Source organism: Mandrillus leucophaeus, unplaced genomic scaffold, assembly GCF_000951045.1.
Source record: "Mandrillus leucophaeus isolate KB7577 unplaced genomic scaffold, Mleu.le_1.0 Scaffold136, whole genome shotgun sequence".
Lineage (NCBI taxonomy): Eukaryota > Metazoa > Chordata > Mammalia > Primates > Cercopithecidae > Mandrillus > Mandrillus leucophaeus.
The window spans coordinates 2,385,448-2,409,220 of record NW_012101321.1 but is presented as its reverse complement, the minus strand read 5'-3'; the positions used below and the strand labels follow the sequence as shown (position 1 = coordinate 2,409,220).

Genomic DNA, 23,773 nt, shown 5'->3' with positions numbered 1-23,773 from the left:
AAGCATTCAAAAGTGAAAATTATGTAATTCCAATATTTTAATAATACATTTTGTAGTTATTTTTTAAAACACACACACAAAGCAAAATACGTTTCATTTTAAGAGTGAAGTGAACTGATATCTACAATTTTGAACTACATTACAAAAATAAGATTGATTGACGGATACATGGTGAAGCAAACAGAGTTAAAAGCTAATTGTTGAATCTCAGTGATGGGTCTACAGGTTTTCACTGTACAACTCTTTCAACTTTTCTGTTTGCCTGAACATTTTCATAATAAAACACTGGAAAACTGGTAACAGAACAGAATTTACTACAGCTGTTCCAAATATGCACAATCCCTATTTATTCAAGATGACATGGCTAATTAAACTCAACAAAGGAACTCAACTTCATTTCTAATCCTTCATCCTCTTGCTGTTAATGTCTCAGTCACAAATAAGGTCTTATTCTTTTATTCAGTTCAGGAAATATTTATTGTCCAGGATCTTTCACCTATTGTCAGGAATGACAGATCAGAAGTACGGCTTTCTACATGAATCTGTATTTTACATGTTCCTCACACACTTCTTCAACACGCTCTTATGGTTGCTAAGTGTGTTGTGTCATTTCACAACTCCAACCCTTTGTATATACGCCTCCTCTGCCAAGATGCCTTCTTCTTAATCCTGCTTGCTTGTTAGGTAATATAAAATTATAAATTCTAATAGCAGCTAAGATAAATGAAGCACTGACAATATGCCAAGAATTATTATTCAATTTTCAAAACAATCCTAAGGTACGTATTAATTCAATTTTTAGAAATTTTAAATCTAAACCTCAGAAAGGTAATGTAATAACCAAAGTAAATAGTAGAACTACCATGCAAATCTAGGTTTATCTAACACCAGAGCCTTGAATTTGAACCGTTTCCCCATGTTGACCTTTCTTAAAACTTTTGAGATGTAATTCACATACCATTTAATTCACTAAAAATAGACAATTAAGAGATTTTTAGTATGCTCACAAAGTTGTACAATTATCACCACAATCATATTAACATTTAAACATAATTTTAGAATCATCTATAAGCAACAGTAATAAAGATCTCTAGCATATAAAATTATTTATATACTACCATAAAATCACAAAAATATATCTGCTCATAAATTTTTAAAAGCTGCATTCTTTCACATAGCTACATAATTAGTTCATAATAGAGAAATAAAATTCATCAATTTCCAAATCCACTGATTGATTCAAATCAATTCTAAGGAATTAACACAATACTGCTTCAGCTTAAGGCTATACAGAAGCAAAGAAAAATCAAAGTTACAATGATCCCATTAAAAGGACATTAAGCAGTAGGTAGATTTTGAAATATTTTCATTGTCTTTACCAATCATTGTCATTATTATTATAAAGTTTCAGTGTAAAAGACTAAAATCTTCAACAGAGGAGATCTTTATCGTGTTTATCTTGTTAAATATAAGTATAAATCTAAATTAGTAAAGCATGTTCTACAGTTTACAAAAATAATCTAGAATTTTAAATTTACCAATAGTTAAGATTTATCATGCAAAAGCTAAGCATTTAATATTATCTTTTTATACGATGCATTGGAAAACACAGAGAAAATGCAACATGCATTTGACAAAACTGAGACTTTACATGACAGGCAATGTGCTAGGGATATTTCTGGCACCTTTCTCAGGCTACAGCTCAGGTTTCTATTTAAGAAACAAATTGAAATCTTTTTTAATGTTTAAGAACAATTATTGGAATTTTTTATATCTACATCAATTTTAGCAGAAAGTGCTTCAAACTTTTTAGCATAAGGAATTTGAAAGACAGACAACCAATTATGCAAGCTAGTTTCCCAAATTGTCAATTATAAACCAAATACTGAAGAGATAAAAATTGTTATTATCATTTTTTTCTTTATGAACTCACTATGAATACTTAATATTTGTGGGGCACCGTGCTTAAGAACATACACAAATTACCATATTTATATTTATGACAACCTTTGAGGTTAGTACTACATATTATTATGCTAATTTTACGAATGAGAAAGAAGTAATTTTCCTAAAGTCTCACACAGAACAAATGAAAATACTGTTGCTGGATTTTTTCTTTCCCCTGAACAAGGGATACTCATTTCAAAGTTTTTTTTAATTTACTGGCAATAAGCAAATAGTAACAATGCCTTCCAGATCAATAAAGTTGAGAAGTTCCATTTCAGTATTATATCAGTTTCAAATATCACAAACCCTCACACAAATGCTATTTTATTTAACATACAAATAGTTCACTAAAGGAAAAAAGAGCATTTCAGCCTACCACTTTAGTCCCTAAGGATCCAGTTGAAAAGCCAGACCAGTCCTTGAACTTTATCAAGATAAATTCCTGGCATTCACTAATCATCAGAGAGGATCTTCAAATTAGATAAGAGCAAGAATTTTGGCATGGGAATGAACACAAACACCTTTGCATTCACAAAGGCCCACAACCTGGCAGCCTTTCAGCAAGGTTTTATTCATGTAGCTGTTACTCTAAACTTTCCAGCTATTCCTTGGAAGTTGATAATACTTAAGATATGAGGAGAGTTGTGATTTCTGACATAGCATTCCTGAGATAAATACATGATCAGAGGGATGCTTTGAAATTCCCAAAGATATTCCACTAGCCCATGGCAGCATGAAAGTTTTTAAAAAGGTGCCTCTAACTAAGAAAAAACAAGGGAGGTAAAAAACAGAGCAGTCTCCTCGCCATCAGAGACTGTTAAATGAATACCAGACATGTCAAATTCTACAGAACATCCTGGAAATTGCTACCATCAAAATTATCTGTTGTTTTCTACTTCAATAAACCTTTTAAAATGTATTATGCCTAAGCATGATTTCCTAAATATGTTCATGATCTACTCACTGAAGACATCAGTAAGGCACAAATTTAATTTCTATGATATTTAAAAAATAAATAAATGCTAAAATATATAAAATTTGGATCATTAGTAAACAATGTAACTATATTAATAACATATATTAAATTTAAAAGTATAGCCTCACATATTTTTGAGTACTCAATCTAACACAAACAAATCTAAATAAATTGTAAAAATTGAGAATAGACAGGGCACAGTGGCTCACGCCTGGAATCCCAATGCTTTGGGAGGGCAATGCAGCTGGATCGCTTGAAGCCAGGAGTTCAGGACCAGCCTGGGCAACACAGCAACACCTCATCTCTACAAAAAAAAATGTAAATAGCTGGACATGTTGGTCCCAGCTACTCAGGGGACTGAGGAAGATCGATCCCTTGATCCCACGAGTTTGAGGCTACAGTGAGCTATGACTGCCACTGCACTCCAGCCTGGGGGGCAGAGCAAGACACTGTCTCAAAAATAAAATAAATAAATAAAAATTGAGGCCAGGTGCAGTGACTCATGCCTGTAATCCCAACACTTTGGATCACTTGAGGACAGGAGTTTGAGACCAGTCTGGCCAACATGGCAAAACCCCGTCTCTACTAAAAATACAAAAATTAGCTGGGCATGGTGGCACACACTGGTAATTACAGCTACTCTGGAGGCTGAGGCACGAGAATCGCTTAAACCTAGGAGGCGAGGTTGCAGTGAGCCAAGATCACACCACTGCACTTCAACCTGGGTGACAAAGTGAGACCACCTCAAAAAAAAAGAATAGCAAATTCCAAATTATACCAGACACAGCTTTTTCCATTTAAAAATATATGTCTTCAGTATCATTCTATACAGTGCTCTTTTACTCTTTAATGACTGCATAATATTTACTATGTTTTTCAAAAATAATACATGTAACCAATCATTTATAGATTGGCAGCTATAAAAACCAACTTTCCACTATTATAAAACAATTTTGCTATAAAATGCAGCAAGGTATATCTTTCAAAAGAGACAGGTCTTTTAGTGTCACCATTTAATAGTAATAAGGCCATAAGCTATTACTTAACTTCTCTGTGACTGAGTTTCTACATCTTTAAAGAAGGAATAAAGATAGTTATCTATCCATTCTAAATGCATTTAGGATAGAACTTCACAGACTAAAATAGGCAATTCCACCTGCAGAAAACATTTTATACTTGGTTATTACTTCTGTATGAACTTCCAGAGTGGAAGTAAGTTTATATATTTTAATTTTTAATTAACATGCCAATTTACCTCCAATAAACTGTAGCAATATGCACTCTCAACAGCAAAAAAAAAAAAAAGTTTCTTCATATCCTCATAAATAACAGCTGTGATTTTTTAAAAAATCTCTGCTAATTTAATTGAGGGAAATTACATCACTCATTTCTTTTTAATCTCATGAGTACATAGTAGGTGTATATATTTATGGGGTACATTTAATATTTTGATACAGGCATGCAATCATAATCATATCACAGTAAATGGGGTATCCATCACCTCAAGCAGTTATTTCTTTGTGCTACAAACATTCCAATTATACTCTTTTAGTTATTTTTTAACTGAATAGTAAATTATCATTGACTGTAATCACCCTGTTGTGCTAAAAAAAAATAGATATTATTGATTCTATCTAACTATATTTTTGTACCCATTAACCATGTCGACTTCCCTCCTAGTCTACAGTACCCTTTCTAGTCTTTGGTAACCCTCATTCTACCCTCTATTTCCAGGAGTTCAACTGTTTTAATTTTCAGCTCCCAAAAATGAATGAGAATATGTGAAGTTTGTCTTTCTGTGCCTGGCTTATTTCACTTAATATAATGATGTTCTCTACTTCCATTCATGTTGCAAATGACAAGACCTCATTATTTTTTATGACTGAATAGTATTCCATTCTGTATATATACACCATATTTTCTTTATCCATTCATCTGTTCATAGATACTTAGTTGCTTCCAAATCATGGCTATTTTGAACGGTGCTGCAATAAACATGGGAGTGCAGGTATCTCTTCAATAAACGGAGTTCCTTGCTTTAGGGTATATACCTAGCAGTGAAATTGCTGAAACACATACTAGTTCTATTTTTAGTTGTCTCGGGAACCTCCAAACTGTTTCCCATAGTGGTCATAGTAATTCATACTCTCACCAACAGTATATGAAGGTTCCCTTATCTCCACATCCTTGCCAACATTTGTTACTGCTTATCTTTTGGATATAAGCGATTTTAACTGGAGTGAGATGATATCTCATTGCTTTGATTTGCATTTCTCTGATCAATGATGTTGAGCACCTTGTCATAAAATCGTTTGACATTTGTATGTCTTCTTTGAGAAATGTCTATTGAGATCTTTAGCCCAATAGTCATCATTTTAAAGTTATCATTTATCATTTTAATTAAATTTTTAAAGTTATCATTTAATTTAAAATTTAGTAATAAATTTTAAAGTTATCATTTAAACATTAAATGATAAATCATTTAAAATTTAGTAATATTTTTAAATTATTATTAATACATCTCTTCCTATAGAGTTGGTTGAGTCCCTTATATATTCTGGTTATTAAAACCCTTGTCAGTTAACCAGAATATATAAGGTTATTATATAATTCCCAGTCTGTGGGTTGTCTCTTCAATTTGTTGACTGTTTTCTCTGCTATGCATAAGTTCTGTAGCTTGATGTGATCTCATCTGCCCATGTTTGCTTTCACTGCCTATGCTTTTGGGGTATTACTCAAGAAATCTCCCCAGATTAATGTCCTGAAGAGTTTTTCCAATGATTTCTTTCAGTAGCTTCATAGTTTCAGGTCATAGATTTAAATCTTTAATCCATTTTGAACTGATTTTTGTATGTAGCAAGAGATAAAGGTATTCATTCTTCTGCATATGGACATACAATTTACTCAGTACCATTGAGAAGACTGTCCTTTCCCCCATTGCATGTTCTTGGCAACTTTGTCAAAAATGAGTTCATTTGTAGATGTGTGGATTTATTTGAGTTCTCTATTCTGTTCCATTGGTCTATGTATCTGTTTTTATGAGAGTATCATGCTGTTTTGGTTACCACGGCTCTGTAGTATAATTTGAAATTTTGTTCTCTTTGCTCAGGATGGCTTTGGCTATTCTCTCTGTGGTTCCATATAGTTTCTAGCAATATTTTTTCTATTTCTGTGAAGAATGTCATTGGTATTTTTACATAGATTGCATTGAATCTGTAGATCGCTTTGGGTAGCATGAACATTTTAACACTACTAATTCTTCCAATCCATGAACATGAAATATCTTTCATTTTGGGGGTCCTTTTTAGTTTCTTGCATCAATGTTTTATAGCTGTCACTGAGGGATCTTTCACTTCTTTGGCTGTTTATTCCTAGGTATTTTACTTATAGCTATTGTAAATTGGATTGCTTTCTTGATCTCTTTTTCAGATTGTTCACTGTTAGCATATAGAAATGATACCGATTTTTGTCATGCAACTGTACTGAATTTATCAGTTATAATACTTTTTTACGGAATCTTTAGGTTTTTCTAAATATAAGATCATATCATCTGCAAACAACTGACTTCTTCATTTCCAATTTAAATGCCCTTTCTTTCTCATCTGATTGCTTTACCTAGGACCTCCAGTACTATGTTGAATAACAGTAATGAAAGTGGGCATCCTTGTTTCATTCCAGATCTTAGAGAAAAGGCTTTAAGTTTTTCTCTGTTCCAAATGATACCAGCTGTGGATCTGTTGTTTACGGCTTTTTATTGTGTTGAGGTATGTTCCCTCTATATGCAGTTTTTTGAGGGTTTTTATCATGAAGAAATAGTGAATTTTATCAAATGCTTTTCAGCAGTAATTGAAATGATCATATGGCTTTTGTCTTCCATCCTAGTGATATGTTTCACATTGATCAATTTGTGTATGTTCAGACATTCTTGCATCCCCAGAATAAATTCCACTCATTATGCATCAATTTTAAAAGAGTTTTTTTTAGACAGGGTCTTACTCTGTCACCCAGGCTGGAGTGCAGTGGCATGAACACAGCTCACTGTAGTGTCAAACTCCTTGGGCTCCAGTGATCCTCCCACCTCAGCCTCCTGAGTAGCTGAGACTACAGGCACACATCACCATGCCCAGCTAATCTTTTTATTTTAAAATCTCACCATGTTGCCCGGGCTAGTCTCAAATTCCTGGACTCAAGAAATCTTCCCACCTCAGCCCCACAAAATGCTGGAATTACAGGTGTGAGCCACTGCATCCAGACAAAAAGAAAAAAAGAAATTCATAAAATGAAAAATCTCAGAGGTTATGAAAATAAGTTAAAATATATCAAAACTTACACACACAAACACTTAGAAATATTATATGGTACCATCTGCAGTTAAAAGAAATGTAAACAATGTAAATGTCAATTATTAAAGCAAAACTGTATAAAATTAACATTAATCCGTACTGTACTACTATAATAACTTCATAGCTACTTCCTGCCACAATTGCATTGAGCTCCAGTACTGTGAGCATCACTTAAAATGCTGTGTGATGCTAGTCATCTCAGAGAACACAGTTCCTCTCTTTTCTTTTGGGGACGGGGTGAGGAGTTTTGTTCTTGTTGCCCAGACTGGAGTGCAACGGCGCGATTTTGGCTCACTGCAACCTCTGCTTCCCAGGTTCAAGTGATTCTCCTGCCTCAGCCTCCCAAATACCTGGGATTACAGGCACCCGCCACCATGCCTGGATAATCTTTTTGTATTTTTAGTAGATATGGGGTTTCACCATGTTGGCCGGGCTAGTCTGGAAATGCTGACCTCAAATGATCCACACGCCTCAGCCTCCCAAAGTACTGGGAAGTTCACCTCTCCAGTAAACTGTGTATCACAGCAAAAGTGATCTCTCCGAGTTCTCACATATTTTTCATCATGTTTAGTGCAATACTATAAACCTTTAATAACATAATGGGACCCATACAAAGTGCCACTAGCAATACTGGACATGCTCCCAAGGAGCAGGGAAAAGTCATGACATTATAAGAAAAAGTTGAATTGCTTGATATGTACTGTAGATTGAGGTCTGCAGCTGTGGTTGCCTGCCATTTCCAAAGAAATTAATCCAGCATAAGGACCACTGTAACAAAAGAAAAGGAAGTTGGCAAAGTTGTTACTGCAGTGACACCAGGAGGCGGGAAAAAAAAAATGCATTTTTTGTGAAATATCTTTATCTTGCACTGAAAATGCAGCTTTTACGCGGATGCAGGTTTGCCATAAGAAAGGCATACTTATAGACTCTAACATGATTTGAGAAAAACTGAAGTCATTATATGTCAACTTAAAGAAGAATCTAAAGCTAAATTTAATGCCAGCAAGGATGATCGAGATAACAGGATAAGCAGCTTCTGCCAACCAAGAGGCAGCAGCTGAGTTCCTAGACATCATTAAGAAAAACATTGAGGAGAAAGGATCAGCCTGATCAGGTTTTTAATGCAGACAAAAGTAACTTATTTGGGGTAGGTGGGGGAAGCCACAAAGGATACTTATTAGCAAGGAAGAGAAGTGAGCACTAGGATTTATGGCAGGAAGAGATAGGCTAACTATATTGTTTTGTGCAAATGCAGTTGGGTTTATGATCACGATTGCCCTTATCTATTAATATAAAGCTGCTAACCCCTGAGCCATGAAAGGAAAACACAAACACCAGCTGCAACTCTGTTGGTTGTACAAGAAGGCCTGGCCAACGAGAACCCTTTTTCTGGATTGGTTCCATTGAAACTTTGTCCTTAAAGTCAGGAAGTACTTTATCACCTTATCAGTAAGAGATTAACTTTTAAAGTTCTTTTGCTATTGGACAATGCCGCTGACCACCCAGAACTTCATGAGTTCAACACTGACGGTGTTGAAGTGGTCTAACTGCCCTCAAACACAATTTCTCTAATTCCACCTCTAGAACAGGAGGTCACAAGGACCTTTATGGTTCATTACACATGGTATTCTTAGGAAACAACTGTCAACACTATGGAAGAGAACCTGACAGAACATCATAAAAGTCTAGAAGGATTATACCATTTAAGATCATTGTTATAGAAAAAGCTGTGGAAACCATCAAGTTTGAATAAATTCTTCCTAGAGAAGACTGTGTCTAGGTGTTGTGCATGACTTCACAGGATTTCTGACAGAACTAATGAAGGAAATCATGAGAGATTGTAGATATGACAAAAAGGTGAGGGGTGAAGGGTTTCAAGATATGAATCTTGGAGAAATTGAAGAACTAACAGATACCACAACAACAGAGGGATCAATAGAGGGAAAACAACTTGATGGAAACAAGAATATCCAAACCACTATCAGATGAGGAAGACATAGAAGAAGCAGTACCAGAAAATGAACTGACATTAGACAATCTGGCAGAAGGGTTCTAATGATTCAAGACTGCTTTTAACTTCTTTTATGACATGGACCCTTCTATGACACAGGCACTGAAACTAAAGCAAATGGTGAAAGAAGGGTTTGTACCACATAGAAATATGTGTAGACAAATAAAAAAGCAAAAAGGTCAGAAAGAAATTACAATGCATTTCTGTAAATTTACACCAAGTGTGTCTGCCTGTCCTGCTTTCCCTTTCACTTTCTCCACCTCTGCTACCTCAGCTGCCTCTGAGATACTAAAATCAACCTCTTCTCTTCCTCCTCCTCAGCATACTCAACATGAAGACAAGAAACATGAAGATCTTTATGATGATTTGCTTCCCCTGATGAACAGTAACATATTTCTTCTTATGATTTTTTTCTTTTTAGACAGAGTTTCGCTCTTGTTGCCCAGGTGAGAATGCAATGGTGCGATCTCAGCTCATTGCAACCTCCGCCCCTCCCAGGTTCAAGCGATTCTCCTACCTCAGCCTCTGGAGTAGCCTGGATTACAGGCACACGCCACCATGCCCAGTTAATTTTTGTATTTTCAGTAGAGACTGGGTTTCACCATGTTGGTCAGGCTGGTCTCGAACTCCTGACCTCAGGTGATCCACCCACCTCAGCCTCCCAAAATGCTGGGATTACAGATGTGAGCCACTGCACCTGGCCTTTCTTATGATTTTCTTAATAACATGTTCTTTTTTTCTAGCTTACTTTACTGTAAGAGTACAGTATATAATACATATAATAATCAAAATATGTGTGAATCAACTGTTTATGTTATCAGTAAAGTTTCTGATCAACATAAGCTATTGGAAGTTAAGTTCTGAGGGAGTAGAAAGTTATATGCAGATTTTTGGCTACACAGGGGGTCAGCATCCCTAATCTCCATGTTGTTCAAGGGTCAGATGTAGAAACATACCAAAATGAAAACCTATTTTCAGTACCTGTCAAAAGATCTGAACTGCACAGGTTGTTCCACAGACAGATCACCAAGGGCTCCAAGGCAGGCTGGTGGCAGAAGGGCAGGATCCACTGTGACTCCATCTGCTGGTATGTTAACCAAGCTTCGGAGAATGTCTTTCACATTGACATTTTTTGAAACCGAAACTGACGGCGTAGCCTTAGCGTCCAACTCATTTCCTCTGTCATTTTTGGTTTCCGGAGACTTATTGACTTCTAAAGAAAGAGTAGATAGCACCTCGCTGATTGCATCTGGGCCTGCACTGACTCCAGGAGGTGCTGTGTGAGGAGTTACTTCCACATGGCTTCCTAAACCAGTGGCTGTTTCTTCCCCAATGCCTGAGTCCCTCCTTCGAGCAGATGATGTGCTTTCAGATTCTTCCACTGATGCCATAGTTAAAGTGCTGAATGCTGCTGGTGTGATTTCTATATCACACCCAGAAACAGAAAAAATAAACAAAAATTTAGAACCAATTTTTAAAAGGTATATTCAATCCTAATAGCTATCTACTGTTTTGAATTATGAAATACATCATGTTCTAAACGAGCAAAAACTAATTATATATTCTATAAAATGTACTGAGTGGATACACCTATTATCAAGAGACATGGTATAATAAAATAAATAAATACTTGCAAAAATTACCTAAAGTAATGGGTAGCAATACAAGGTCGAAAGTCATTGGCCTATAAGAAAAAGTCTGCAATCTGTGTGTGTGTGTGTGTGTGTGTGTGTGTGTGTGTGTCTGTTGCCCAGGCTGGAGTACAGTGCTGTGATCTAGGCTCACTGCAGCCTTGACATCCTAGGCTATCCTCCCACCTAAGCCTCTCAAGTAGCTGAGACCACAGGTGTGTGCCACACATCTGGCTAATTTTTCTATTTTTTTGTAGAGATGAGGTTTCACCATGTTGCCCAAGCTAGTCTCGAACTCCTGAGCTCAAGCAATCTACCAGCCTAGGCCTCCCAAAGTGCTAGGATTACAGGCATGCACCACCACGCCTGGCCCAAGTCCACAATCTTTAGGATAAAATAAAAAGCTCTACCTAAAACATGGTTACTGCAGCTGGAAAACTTGTTACCTCTTCTACAAGCATAAATAATTCAATGATCCTTAAAATCCAGTTCAACGAGGAATGCCTCCTTTTCTCTCTGTTTAATTCTCACTCCCTTTAATCAGGGTTTCAACCCATTCTTGCAAAAATGGTCTTATCAAGGTCACCAAAAAATCTGCATCTTGCTAACTCCAATGGTCAGTTTTCAGTCCTAACAGAACTTCACATAACAGCAGCAGCTAATTATTCCCTCCAACTAGACAATGCTTCCTTTCCTCAGCTTGCAGGACACCATTCTCTTTTTGTTCTCCTTGTACTACCTTAGTGATTGTTCCTTTTTAACATCTGTCACCTCTTTTTCTCCCTGATTTCTTAAGCTGGAGGGACACAAGGCTCAGTCCTTGTTTCTCTTATGTTCTCTATCTACATTTGGTCCCTTCGTGATATCATTCATTCTCCAACTTTTAAATACCACTATACCCCCCACCAAAAAAGTCAAACTATTAAATACAACTGCTGGCCTACAACTTATCTTACATGTCTAAAAAACATCTCAAACTCAACATGCTGAAAACTGAATTTCTTCTCTTTTTATCTTTCCCTGAAAATCTCTTTCACCTTTAATCTACTCCACTGTACCTTGTAATCATTTTTGACTACCTTTTTCATTCACAAAACGCACACCTAATGTTTTAAAGTTCTGTTTTTTCTACCACTAAGACATATCCAGAATCTGACTGCCTCTCACCATCTCTAGTTGCCAACCTAATCCATCCCACCATAACCTCTTGCCTGGATTACTGATTACTGCAATATCCTCCTAACTGGTTGTGGAGGAGGGTTGTTTCAATAATCCTACTGCCCCATGTCTCCTGGTACTCATCCCTTGATAAGCCCTTGAATCTAGACTAGGCTTGACTGACAATAACCAACAGGATCTGGCAAAAGCAGCAGTGGGCCAGTGCTTGGCCCGCATTTTAAGAAGGTCTGGTAGCTCTTGCAATCCCAGAATCTCTGAACATCTCTGTAAGAAGTGTGGCTTATTTCTGATCTACCTTGCTGGAAAGAACATGTAGAGAGATGATATGGAGACAGAGATGCTCTCCAAACTAATGAAGGAAACCAGGAATTCATTTGAGAACAAGTATCAAGGCTATAGATATATAATCCCAGCTCAGCTGTTTTAGTCAGTCAGTCTCAGTTCTTGGAGCCATCCCACCTGAGGCACTACATACACTATTAGAAAAGTCATCTTAGATTTTCCAGACCCAGCAAACAACATCTGAAACAGGGATAAACCATGCCCACTGTGCCCTATCCAAATATAACTCAAGGAATCATGTAAGAAAGATTAAAATGGTTATGGTCTTAAGCCACCAAGCTGCAGGGTAAGGTAGTAAACAGCAGTATCTGACACTGATTATCCTTGCCCTCTATATCCTCTACACAGGATATAGAGTTACCTTTTTTTTTTTTTTTTTGGAAATGGAGTCTCACTCTGTCACCCAGGCTGGAGTGCTGTGGTGGGATCTCTGCTCACTGCAACCTCTGCCTCCCAGGTTCAAGGGTTCAAGAGATTCTTCTGCCTCAGCCTCCTAAGTAGCTGGGATTACAGGCACCCACCACCACGCCCGGCTAATTTTTTGTATTTTCAGTAGAGATAGGGTTTTACCATGTTGGCCAGGCTGATCTCCAACTCCTGACCTCATGTGATCCAGTTGCCTCAGCTTCCCAAAGTGCTGAGATTACTGGTGTGAGCCACCACGCCCAGCCCAGAGGTACTTTTAAAAACATAAACTATAACTACTGTACTCAAAACCCTCCAATGAGCTCTCATTTCCCTCAGAGAAAAATCCATACCCAAGAACTCCTGGTCATTCCTTATATTTTTACTCTGCTTATTATTTTCCCTTTTCTTTTTTTTAAGCACTTTTACCACCTTCTAAAATACTATACAATTTACTTATAACATGTACATATTTTTTATCTCCTCCCATTAGAATGTAAGCTCCGTAAGGACATATTTTTTTTGTTTTGTTTTAGTCATGAATATATACCCAAGTATCCAGTAGATATTGAATGAATGTCTAGTGAATAATAAATTGCCTCCTTTGGGTGGCAGCTACTTCTATAACTGCAACAGCTACTTTACTAACTATACTTTTATAACTGGCAGCTACTTTTAAAACTCCAGTTATTGCAGTTACTTGTTAACAAGTCTGTCTCTTGTAAGAGAATATGAGTTAGTGATTCTTCATAGCAAATTAAGTCAATAAAATTTTTCCACTCTTTATTTGTATAAGATACCATTTTCTGACTTACCTTTAATTAGATGGTTCATTTAAAGAACAAAAAAAAATCCCAGTTGCAATTAATTACACAATATTTAAGCCAAAACATTTAGTTAATAATAAAAATATATGTATGCTCTCACTTAATTAACACATAAATGGATTTAAATTCCAATATCAATATTTTAACCATCAAAAGTAAGTAACATTTATTTGAAATCTGGTACAAAGGAATAGAAAATGCAAACTTACCAGAGAGTGATACATTCCCATTTTCACTGCCAGTTTCCGTAAATGACTGGCTATGCCTTTCATTTTGGGGTTCCAAAATGTCTCTGTACTTGGAGACCATAAGAACAGAGATAAAGTATACTACTGCCAAGGCTAAAAATTGAGCTTGTTTGCTATCCTCCTGGGAAAAAAAAATTAAAGAAGTTGATTATGTAACCATAAAATAACATAATTACATTTTACATCACAACGTTTAAATACAAAACATGTTCACAAATCTTTCAGTATACACAGAAAATACATACCTATATAAATAATAAATTTATTAACAAACTTATTGAGTAAACATTAGGCAAAGGCTCTTAGAGAAATGTCTTTAAATGAGAGGTTTTATACTTGCAAAATATGGAGAGAAGCTAGCTCATTTTTAAAAATTATTCAATCTAAAGACATATATCCTAATACACATTATAATGTTAATCAAACAAATAGTCATTATAACTCTATGAAAACAGGTCAGATGCAGTGGCTCATACCTGTAATCCCAGTACTTTGGGGGGGCCAAACCAGGCAGATCACTTGAGATCAGGAGTTTGAGACCAGCCTGGCCAATATAGTGAAACCTCATCTCTACTAAAAATATAAAAATTAGCCAGGTGTGGTGGCACATGCCTGTAATCCCAGCTATTCAGGAGCCTGAGGTGGGAGAATGGTTTGAACCCAGGAGGCAGAGGTTGCAGTGAGCCGAGATCGCATCACTGCACTCCAGTCTTGGTGACAGAGTAAGACTCCATCTCAATATATACATACATACATACATATATACGTACATACATACATAATGATATGAGGATAACTGGTTATTTTTATCTATAATCATAAAAGCTAAAATACATAAAATATCACAATAAAAGTGCTAAAAAATAAACATGTAGGAGGAAAAAAAAAGAAGCCATTAGATACAGAATATGATGCCAAAGGAATTCCTTCTTTTCTTGTTTGAGACAGGGTCCTACTCCATCGCACAGGTTGCAGTACAATGGCACAATCATAGCTCACTGTACCCCTGAACTCCTGTGCTCAAGAGATCTTCTCGCCTCAGCCTCCCAAGTAGCTAGGACTACAGGAATACACCACCACACACAGTTAATTTTTGTTTTTTAATTTCTTGAAGAGACAGGTTCTTGTTATGTAGCTCAGGCTGGTCTCGAACTCCTGGCCTCAAGCAATCCTCCTGACTTGGCCTCCCAAAGCACTGGGATTATAGGTGTGAGCTCCCACACCTGACCACAAAGGAATTCTTGAGAGTATTTTAAACAGTACAAACAACTATGTATCAGGATTAAAAATAAAGTATGAGAAAGCAGACAAATTAGACTGACCTCTTGAAGGGCCTAGGCTCCATTCTAGCTCTACAGGTCACCTATATATCTGTATATCACTGACCTCTTCATCTAGTCAAATTCCCCATCTTTAAGGAGAACCTACCCACATCACTATTCTACTAACTTTCCCAAATAGGTTTGAACTTGTTAATTTAAAGAAAAAACTCAAGGTTATGCATCAAACTCTGAAAAGCAAAGGCTCAAGCAGAAGGTAAATTTAAAATTTTAAATAAGAACATGAAGAACACTGTTCCCTATCAGATAAATATAGGCATACTATGGAAATACCACAGGTTTAGTTCCGGACCACTGCAATAAAGTGGCTATCACAATAAAGTGAGTCACACAAGTATTTTGGTTTCCGAGTGTATATAAAAGTTACATTTACACTACACTGTAATCTATTAATTGTATAACAGCATTATATCTAAAAAAATGCACATACCTTCATTTAAAAATACTTTATTGTATAAAAATGCTAACAATTATCTGACCCTTCAGTGAGTCACAATCTTTTTGCTAGTAGAAGGTCGTGTCTCCAAGTTCATGGATGTTGACTGATGGGTGAGGGTGGTAACTGTAGCAATCTCTTAAAATAAGACAACAAACTTTGCCACAGTAACTGAATCTTTTTTTCACAAAAGATTTTTCTGTAGCAAGCAATGCTGTTCGATATCATTTTACTCACAGGATTGAACCCTATCAATGCTTTATCAAACACATTTAGGTATATTCTAAATCCTTTGTTATCATTTCAACAATGTTCACAGTATCTTCATCGTGAGTGGATTCCATTGCAGGAAACCACTTTCTTTGCTTATCCGTAGGAAGCAAGTCTTCATTTGTTGGAGTATTATCATGAGATTGTAGCAATTCAATCACATGTTTAGGCTCTGCTTCTCTTTCTGATTCTCTTGCTATTTCCACCACATCAGCAGTGACTTACTCCATGGAAATCATGAACTCCTCAAAGTCATCCATGAGAATTGGAATCAGTTTCTTCCAAACTCCTGCTAACACTGATACATGGATTTCTTCCCGTGAATCACATGGGTTCTTCATGGTTATCTACAATAGTGGATCAATTCCAGAAGATTTTTCATTCACTTTGCCCAGATCCATCAAAGGAATTACTATCTGTAGCAGCTACAGTCTAATAAAATTTATGTCTTAAATAATAAGACGAAGTATTTCTTAAATAGTAAGTCAAAATGACTCTTAATCCACGAACTGCAAAATGAATATTTCACTAACAAGCAAGAAAATAACATGAACCTCCTTGTATATCTGATCAGAGCTCTTGGGTGACCAGGTTTATTATCAATGAGCAGTAATAATTTGAAAAGACTCTTTTCTTCAAACAGGTCTCAATAGTGGGCTTACAACATTCAGTAAGCCATGCCGTAAACAGATGCACTATTACCCAGGCTTTGCCATTCCATTTACAGCGTGCAGGCAGAGTAGATTTAGCATAATTCTTAAGGGTCCCAGGATTTTCAGAATGATAAATGTGCATTGGCTTTAACTTCAAGTCACCAGCTGTATTAGTCCCTAACAAGAGAATCAGCCTGTCCCTGGTAACACTGAAGCCAGGCTTGACTTCCTGGTAGCTAGGAACGTTGTAGGATGGTATCTTCTTCCAATAAAAGGTGTTTTGTCCACGTTGAAAATCTGTTGCTTAGTAGCTACCTTCATCAGTTTCTTACCTAGCTCTTCTGAACTTAGTGCTTCACCTTGTACTTTTCTGTTATGGAGACAGCTTCTTTCCTTAAACTTTCCTTAAACTAGCTTCACTTTTCTTCTGCAGCTTCCTCACTTCTCTCGGCCTTTACAGAATTGAAGAGAGTTAGAGCCTTGTCTGAAATAGGCTTTGGCCTAAGCAAATAGCGTGGCTAGTTTGATCTTTTATACAGACCACTAAACCTTCCTTCAACTCAACAGTACAAAGCTGTTTTACTTCTTATCAGTCATTTGCTCACTGGAGTAATCGTTTACTTTTAATTTCCTTTAAGAACTTTGCATTTGCATTCACAACTTGGCTAAATGTTTGGCACAAGAAGCCCAGCTTTTGACCTGTATCAGCTTTTGATATATCATCTTCACTAAGCATAATCATTTCTAGCTTTTTATTTAAAGTGAGAGACATGCAACTTTTCCTTTCTCTTGAACCCTTAGAGGCCATTGTAGGGCTATTAATTGACCTCATTGCAATATTGCTGTGTTTCAGGGAATAGAGAGACAGGGGAATGGCCCCTCCCAAGGAGAAGGGGAGAGATGGGAATGGCCAGTTCGTAGCACAGTCAGACATTTATTAAGTTCACTGTCTTAAATGGGTGTGGTTTGTGGTGTCCCAAGACAATTGCAATAGTACCACCAAAGATCACTGATGACAGATCACCATAACAGATAAATAATAATAATGAAAAGGTTTTAAATATTGTAAGAATTACCAATATATGACATAAAGACATAAAGTAAGCACATGCTGTTGGATAAATAGCACAGATAGACTAGCTCGACACAGGGTTGCCAAAAAGCATCAATTTGTAAAAAAATCCAGTAATCAGCAATGTGCAATAACAAAGCACAATAAAATGAGGCATGTCTGTAAATGGAAGCTAATGGTAAAAATGAGACTAATAGTTAATACTTAATGTCAAAAAATTTGGATATAATCAATTTCAGAGAAACAGAAGATAGGCTTGATTTGAACATATCCACTTGATGCAATTCTTCAACATATTTGCAATTCATGATCTGACAAAATATATGGTATTTTGCAGGTTCATGTGTAATGACTTCTTAGTCTGTTGGAAAAAATAAAGGTCCATTTGTCCTTTTTATAAACCACCCCTTTTCTCTAGACATAGCCATGTTCTTCTGCCACACAATTCTGCCATCTAATAACTGCTGCTAATGACATTAATATTCAAAATGCAGACAAATAATTTACTTGTCCTTAACTTCATAGTCCGTTATAAATTAGTTATGCCAATCTAAATCCTTATTTAGCCCATTAATATGTTCAATGTTTACTAACTACCACATGAAGTTTACAGTATATGCCCGATTTTTGGCCTCAAATAAAAAATATCCCATAAATCTTTTACATTTAAATCCTAACTCCTGAAATGAATTTTCTTTCCATTGTAGCTGTCATTTATTGAATATTTACTGTATGCCAGGCACTGTGTTATGTATTTCACATATATTTTTATTAGCAAACTTGAACAAGATAAGGCGTAGAGAAGCAACTTACTTAAGGACATATAGTATGTAAAAAAGCAAATCTGAACTCAGATTAGGGTGATTAAAAACCTTAGCTCTTAGCCTCAAGGTAGAAATTTCTTTATGTCCTCGATCTTAGGTCATTTCCTTTTTTCTTTCTATTTTTTAAATTTTTTTTTTTTTTTTTTTTGAGACAGAGTCTCACTCTATTGCCCAGGCGGAGTGCAGTGACCGGATCTCAGCTCACTGCAAGCTCCGCCTCCCGGGTTTACGCCATTCTCCTGCCTCAGCCTCCCGAGTAGCTGGGACTACAGGCGCCTGCCACCTCGCCCGGCTAGTTTTTTGTATTTTTTAGTAGAGATGGGGTTTCACCGTGTTAGCCAGGATGGTCTCGATCTCCTGACCTTGTCATCCGCCCGCTTCAGCCTCCCAAAGTGCTGGGATTACAGGCCTGAGTCACCGTGCCCAGCCAGTCATTTCCTTTTTCATCAAAGGTTCCTTTTGTTCCCTAAAGAGGCTAAACTCTAGCATGTAAAATATAGTGTTTTCTTTTTTTCTAAAACTCCTATAAGGTGATTATATAACTTTTATAATTACAAAATACTTAAAATTATTTATCACTAAATAATTGATCACTTATTTAGTGATATATTTATCACTAAATAATCATTAAAAGAGATATTCTAATTCTGTTTGCAGAATATTGTAATATAATAACTGGTTAGAAGGTTTTACAAGAGCCAAATTATCCAGAGGCACTGTGAAGAGTCCGGATTCCATTTAACCACTAAAAGATGCTATTAGAGAATTCTGAAAGAAAAATAGTAACATCATCTATTCCAGTTTGTTTATTTGTTTAAGAGACAGGGTCTCGCTCTGTCGCCTAGGCTGGAATGTAGAGACACAATCATAGCTCACAGTAACCTCGACCTCCTAGGCTCAAGCGATCCTCCCCAACTCAGCCTCCCAAGTAGCTAGGACTAGAGGCATGTGCTACCACATGTGGCTAATTCTATTCTAGATTTTTAAAGATCATTCTAGGAAATATAAAGTTAATGGACAATAGACTCAGAACCTGCCAAATGGAAAATAAGTGAACAGAGGAGAAAACAGCAACATTTGGTCCTCAAATTGACCACATTCAAAGGATTCCAGGGGGAAAAGAAAGTTGATGGCTTCTTAATTAAAGGAATAATAACAGCTACTAGAGAACTGAGATCTAAGAAGGTAGTATAGCCTTTTAGTTAAGATCAAAATTTCAAGAATCAAATTCCCTAAGTCCTAAACTCACTTTCACCTCTCACTAATTGTATAATCTTAAGCACATTACTTAAATATTGCTAACTCCCTCATAGAATTATTGTGAGAATTAAACATACATATACAGCAGCGGTCCCCAACCTTTTTGGCACAAGGGACTGGTTTCATAGCAGACAATTATTCCATGGACCTGTCGGGGGTAAGAGGCGGGGTGGGGGTAGGGGGTATGGTTTCAGGATGATTCAAGTGCATTACATTTATAACTAGATTCTCATAAGGAGCGCACAACCAAGATCTGTCGCATGCACAGTTCACAATAGGGATCATGCTCCTATGAGAATCTAATGCTCCTGCTGATCTGACAGGAGGCGGAGCTCAGCTTCACTCCTCACCCTCTGCTCATCTCACCTCCTGCTGTGCAGCCTAGGTGCTTATCAGTGGTCTGGGGGTTGGGGACCCCTGATAAGAGCATCCAGTATTATGTTTAATACACAGTAAGTATTCAATACTATTAAGTACTGTTAATACTCCAAATTCTACATGTGTATAAAAACCTAGTCAAGAACTAAAGAGAACCAAACTATTGAAAAACAAAGGGAGGGGAAAAAGAAAAATTGAGGTTAGAAAGTTTATAAGAAATATATATGTAAAACATATAGTAAGTGTTCAACAAATATTTACTAATGATAATATTCCAAATGCTGATGAGTGCAATTACAAATTATTTTTACTTCCACCTTTATATTTTCTATATGACTTTAAATTTTCTACATAAGATTTAGCAATGTTTTCTATCAAAATCAGCTGAAACAAAACTGTTTTTCATCTTTAAAAAATCAGAAACATCAAACTGAGAGCAACATTTCATCATGCACCTTTTTATCACATTAGTATACCTTTGAGGAAAAAATATCCAATATTCAGTAAAATAACATGCCACTCAGAAGTTGAACATTTTATTACATTCAGAGCATCAATTTTAGAATTAAGACTGCTAGGTTTGAATCCTGATTTTATCACTGTTTATCAACATTAGCTTAGAGATGTTACTCAAGCTCTATGTGCCTCAGATTATTCATCTATAAAATGGAAATTACAATAGTACAGCTCAAGAAGTTGTTGGACTTAATGAATACATGTATAGTACTTAGACCGCTGACTATGTAATAATGCATTATTCCTTTTAATATCATTACACTGATCTACTAACTCCCTTTATATGAACTATCCTTTCTAATCATTGTCATTGTTTCTAAAATCATTGTCAAAAGAACTGGTTTCTAGACCTTTCTATCTCTGCTACACTATTTGATATTACAAAGAATTTTTAATCTCAATATATTAGGCCTAAGAGGAAATATGGAACAGTTAAGAGAGTATGTGAAAGAAATATTGTAACTTACTATGTCTCTGAAAACAACTGCCCTAAGTCGATTAATATCCATGTCCTGTAGAAGCCTGTCAAGATCTCTTACTGGAGATATACCGCCAGTCACAATGTCCACTGGGCTCTATTTAAGATTAAAAAAAAAGTATATATATACACATATACACATTACACAGATATACTTTAAAAACAAACACAGTATTCCAAGAACCAGAAAAGCAAAGTTATAGCATTCCTTTCCCCACTTTGTGTGTATGCTTCTTTCTCCTTTGAGGGGTTGGGGAGAGAGGTGGAGAAAGATGGCATACAGGAAAAAAATGACATATTTGAAGGAAAAGGCATCACAGAAACAAGAAAAGTAAACATTGGGAAAAGGAGACAAGATTAAGTATAAACAAGTCTTTATTGTATATTTAAACACAAATATTTGAATGTTATGTCCAGGCCTAAAGTAACTATTTTAATCTCTGCCAGATTTATTTAACTTTATGTTGAAATGAGCAAATAAAAATCTTAATTGTAAAACAGGAGTATGCTTTTTGAAAATTAATTAATCTGTATACTTACCTTCGCTGCAGATTTCCCTAAGGGAATAAGGCTATGTATTGTTTTCAAGGCTTTCTCTCCCCTAGTTTTCAGTTGTGAATGCTGTTGACACTCCAAGCAATTCCTTACTGCTACTGCACAAACTGTAATTTATTTTAAGGAAAAGATTGGGAAAGAAAAGTTAATATTTAAGATTATGGAAGTGAAAAACATCAACTACACGATATGATTTACATAAGATTTTATTAAAAACAGATGACATTCAGCTTATTCGTAAAATGTCCCTAGACTTTATTGCCTAGTGTTGACTGTCTGATATTGTTAGCTTCCATGCTATGGCCCAGTTAAGCTTTAGGGAGGCAGTATGGCCTAGTGGTCTAAACCTTTAGGGTTTGCTGAAAGGAAATCAGTTCAGGAATCTTAAAAACAGGCTACTGTTTCTTAGATCTCGACTAAGCTAGCTGGGACAATCTTTTATTAAGAAAAGGATGGAGAAGAAAAGAATTGAAAGAAATGGAAGAAAATAGGGAACAAAGCACATTACCATGAACTAGTCTAGGTAACAATCCTCTACTACTATCATTAAAGTAAATTAGTTAAACCAGAAACTTTGATGTTTTTCTTATATTGCATCATTACAGCATATTAACTGAGCCTGATAGAGGATATAGCTTTTCTAAGAAGCTTTATAGGGTCCAGCACTTACTAGCTTTCATTAAAACTGCTCAGAAAACAGGAGACAGGAAAAGGAATTAGATACACAGTCTAAAATTACCTAAGGCTCCCACAAATCAGGCAGTTAGATTACTTAGAAATTAATTTTGGATTTTAAATGATGAATTACATTATGAACCCTTCACTATGAATTGCTTGATACCAATCATTTAAATTCCCTCCAAATCTGTAGCACTCAAGGTACTTAAACTGAGCAAAGGAGTGAGAGCAAATTAGGAACAGAATGGCAAACTTAAGTGAGGACTTCCCAAAGAATCACTGGCATATCACATGGCTAGCAGGCATGAGATTTTAGAAAGAAAGTGTTCTGAAAGGTGCCCAAAGAGAGCAATAAAAGTTGAAAGAAAGGAAGGAGGGAACAAGTGGAGGGAAGAGAGAATATGGAATACAACTTTGTCAATTTTGGTATCAGACCCAAGAAATATTTTACTTTGTCAAATTTGCTATCAGACCCAGGAAATACTTTCCATACAATCTTTTTCACAAGTTGCATAAAATCAAATTTGGGTCTGTACTACAAAGTTAAAAATCACACCTCATTTTCTGGTTTCATTCAGTTACTCTTATTGGTGCCATCCTAACTTCTAACCCCAAACTCAGGAAACAACAGGAATGAGGACACCAGTGTCCATCAACAGATAACTAGATAAAGAAAATGTGGTATATATACACAATGAAATACTATTCAGCCACAAAAAAGAAAGAAATCATGTCTTTTGCAGCAATATGGATGGAGGTGGAGATCATTATCTTAAGTGAAACAAGTCAGACACAGAAAGACAAATATTATATGTTCTCACTTATAAGTGGGAGCTAAATAGTGTGTACACACGGATGTAGAGAGTATAATGATTGAAAATGGAGACTCAGGCTGGGTGCGGGGCTCACACCTGTAATCCTAGCACTTTGGGAGGCCGAGGTGGGTGGATCACGAGGTCAGGAGATCAAGACCACCCTGGCCAACATGGTGAAACTTCATCTCTACTAAAAATGCAAAGAATTAGCTGGGTGTGAAGTAATCCCAGCTACTCAAGAGGCTGAGATAGGGGGACTCTCTTGAACCCAGAAGGCAGAGATTGCAGTGAGCTGAGATCTTGCCACTGCACTCCAGCCTGGCAACAGAGTAAGGCTCCGTCTCAAAAAAGAAGAAAGAAAGAAAAGAAAAGAAAGAAAAGAAAGAAAGACGGAGAGGGAGAGAGAACAACGTATATTATTCATGTGATGGATAACCTAAAAGCCCTAACTTCACCACTAAGCAATCCATGTATGTAAAAAAATTGTACTTGTACCCCACAAATTTATAGAAATACAATTTTTAAAAAAGAGATATCACACATTTGGACTGTTACTTTGCTTACTATACTCTATTAAATTATCTTGGAC

General features: G+C 36.2%; 1 protein-coding gene across 1 annotated transcript in view; it reads right to left on the bottom strand.

The window, feature by feature from the left end:
* Positions 1-23,773, bottom strand: part of LRBA (LPS-responsive vesicle trafficking, beach and anchor containing) — a 771,345-nt gene that overhangs the window by 575,555 nt on the left and 172,017 nt on the right. The window contains exons 27-30 of the mRNA XM_011973242.1: positions 21,677-21,798; positions 21,126-21,233; positions 13,871-14,030; positions 10,259-10,700 (exon numbers count right to left, since the gene is read on the bottom strand). Of these exons, the coding sequence (XP_011828632.1) occupies positions 10,259-10,700; positions 13,871-14,030; positions 21,126-21,233; positions 21,677-21,798 (832 nt within the window). The remainder of the gene's footprint in view (positions 1-10,258; positions 10,701-13,870; positions 14,031-21,125; positions 21,234-21,676; positions 21,799-23,773) is intronic.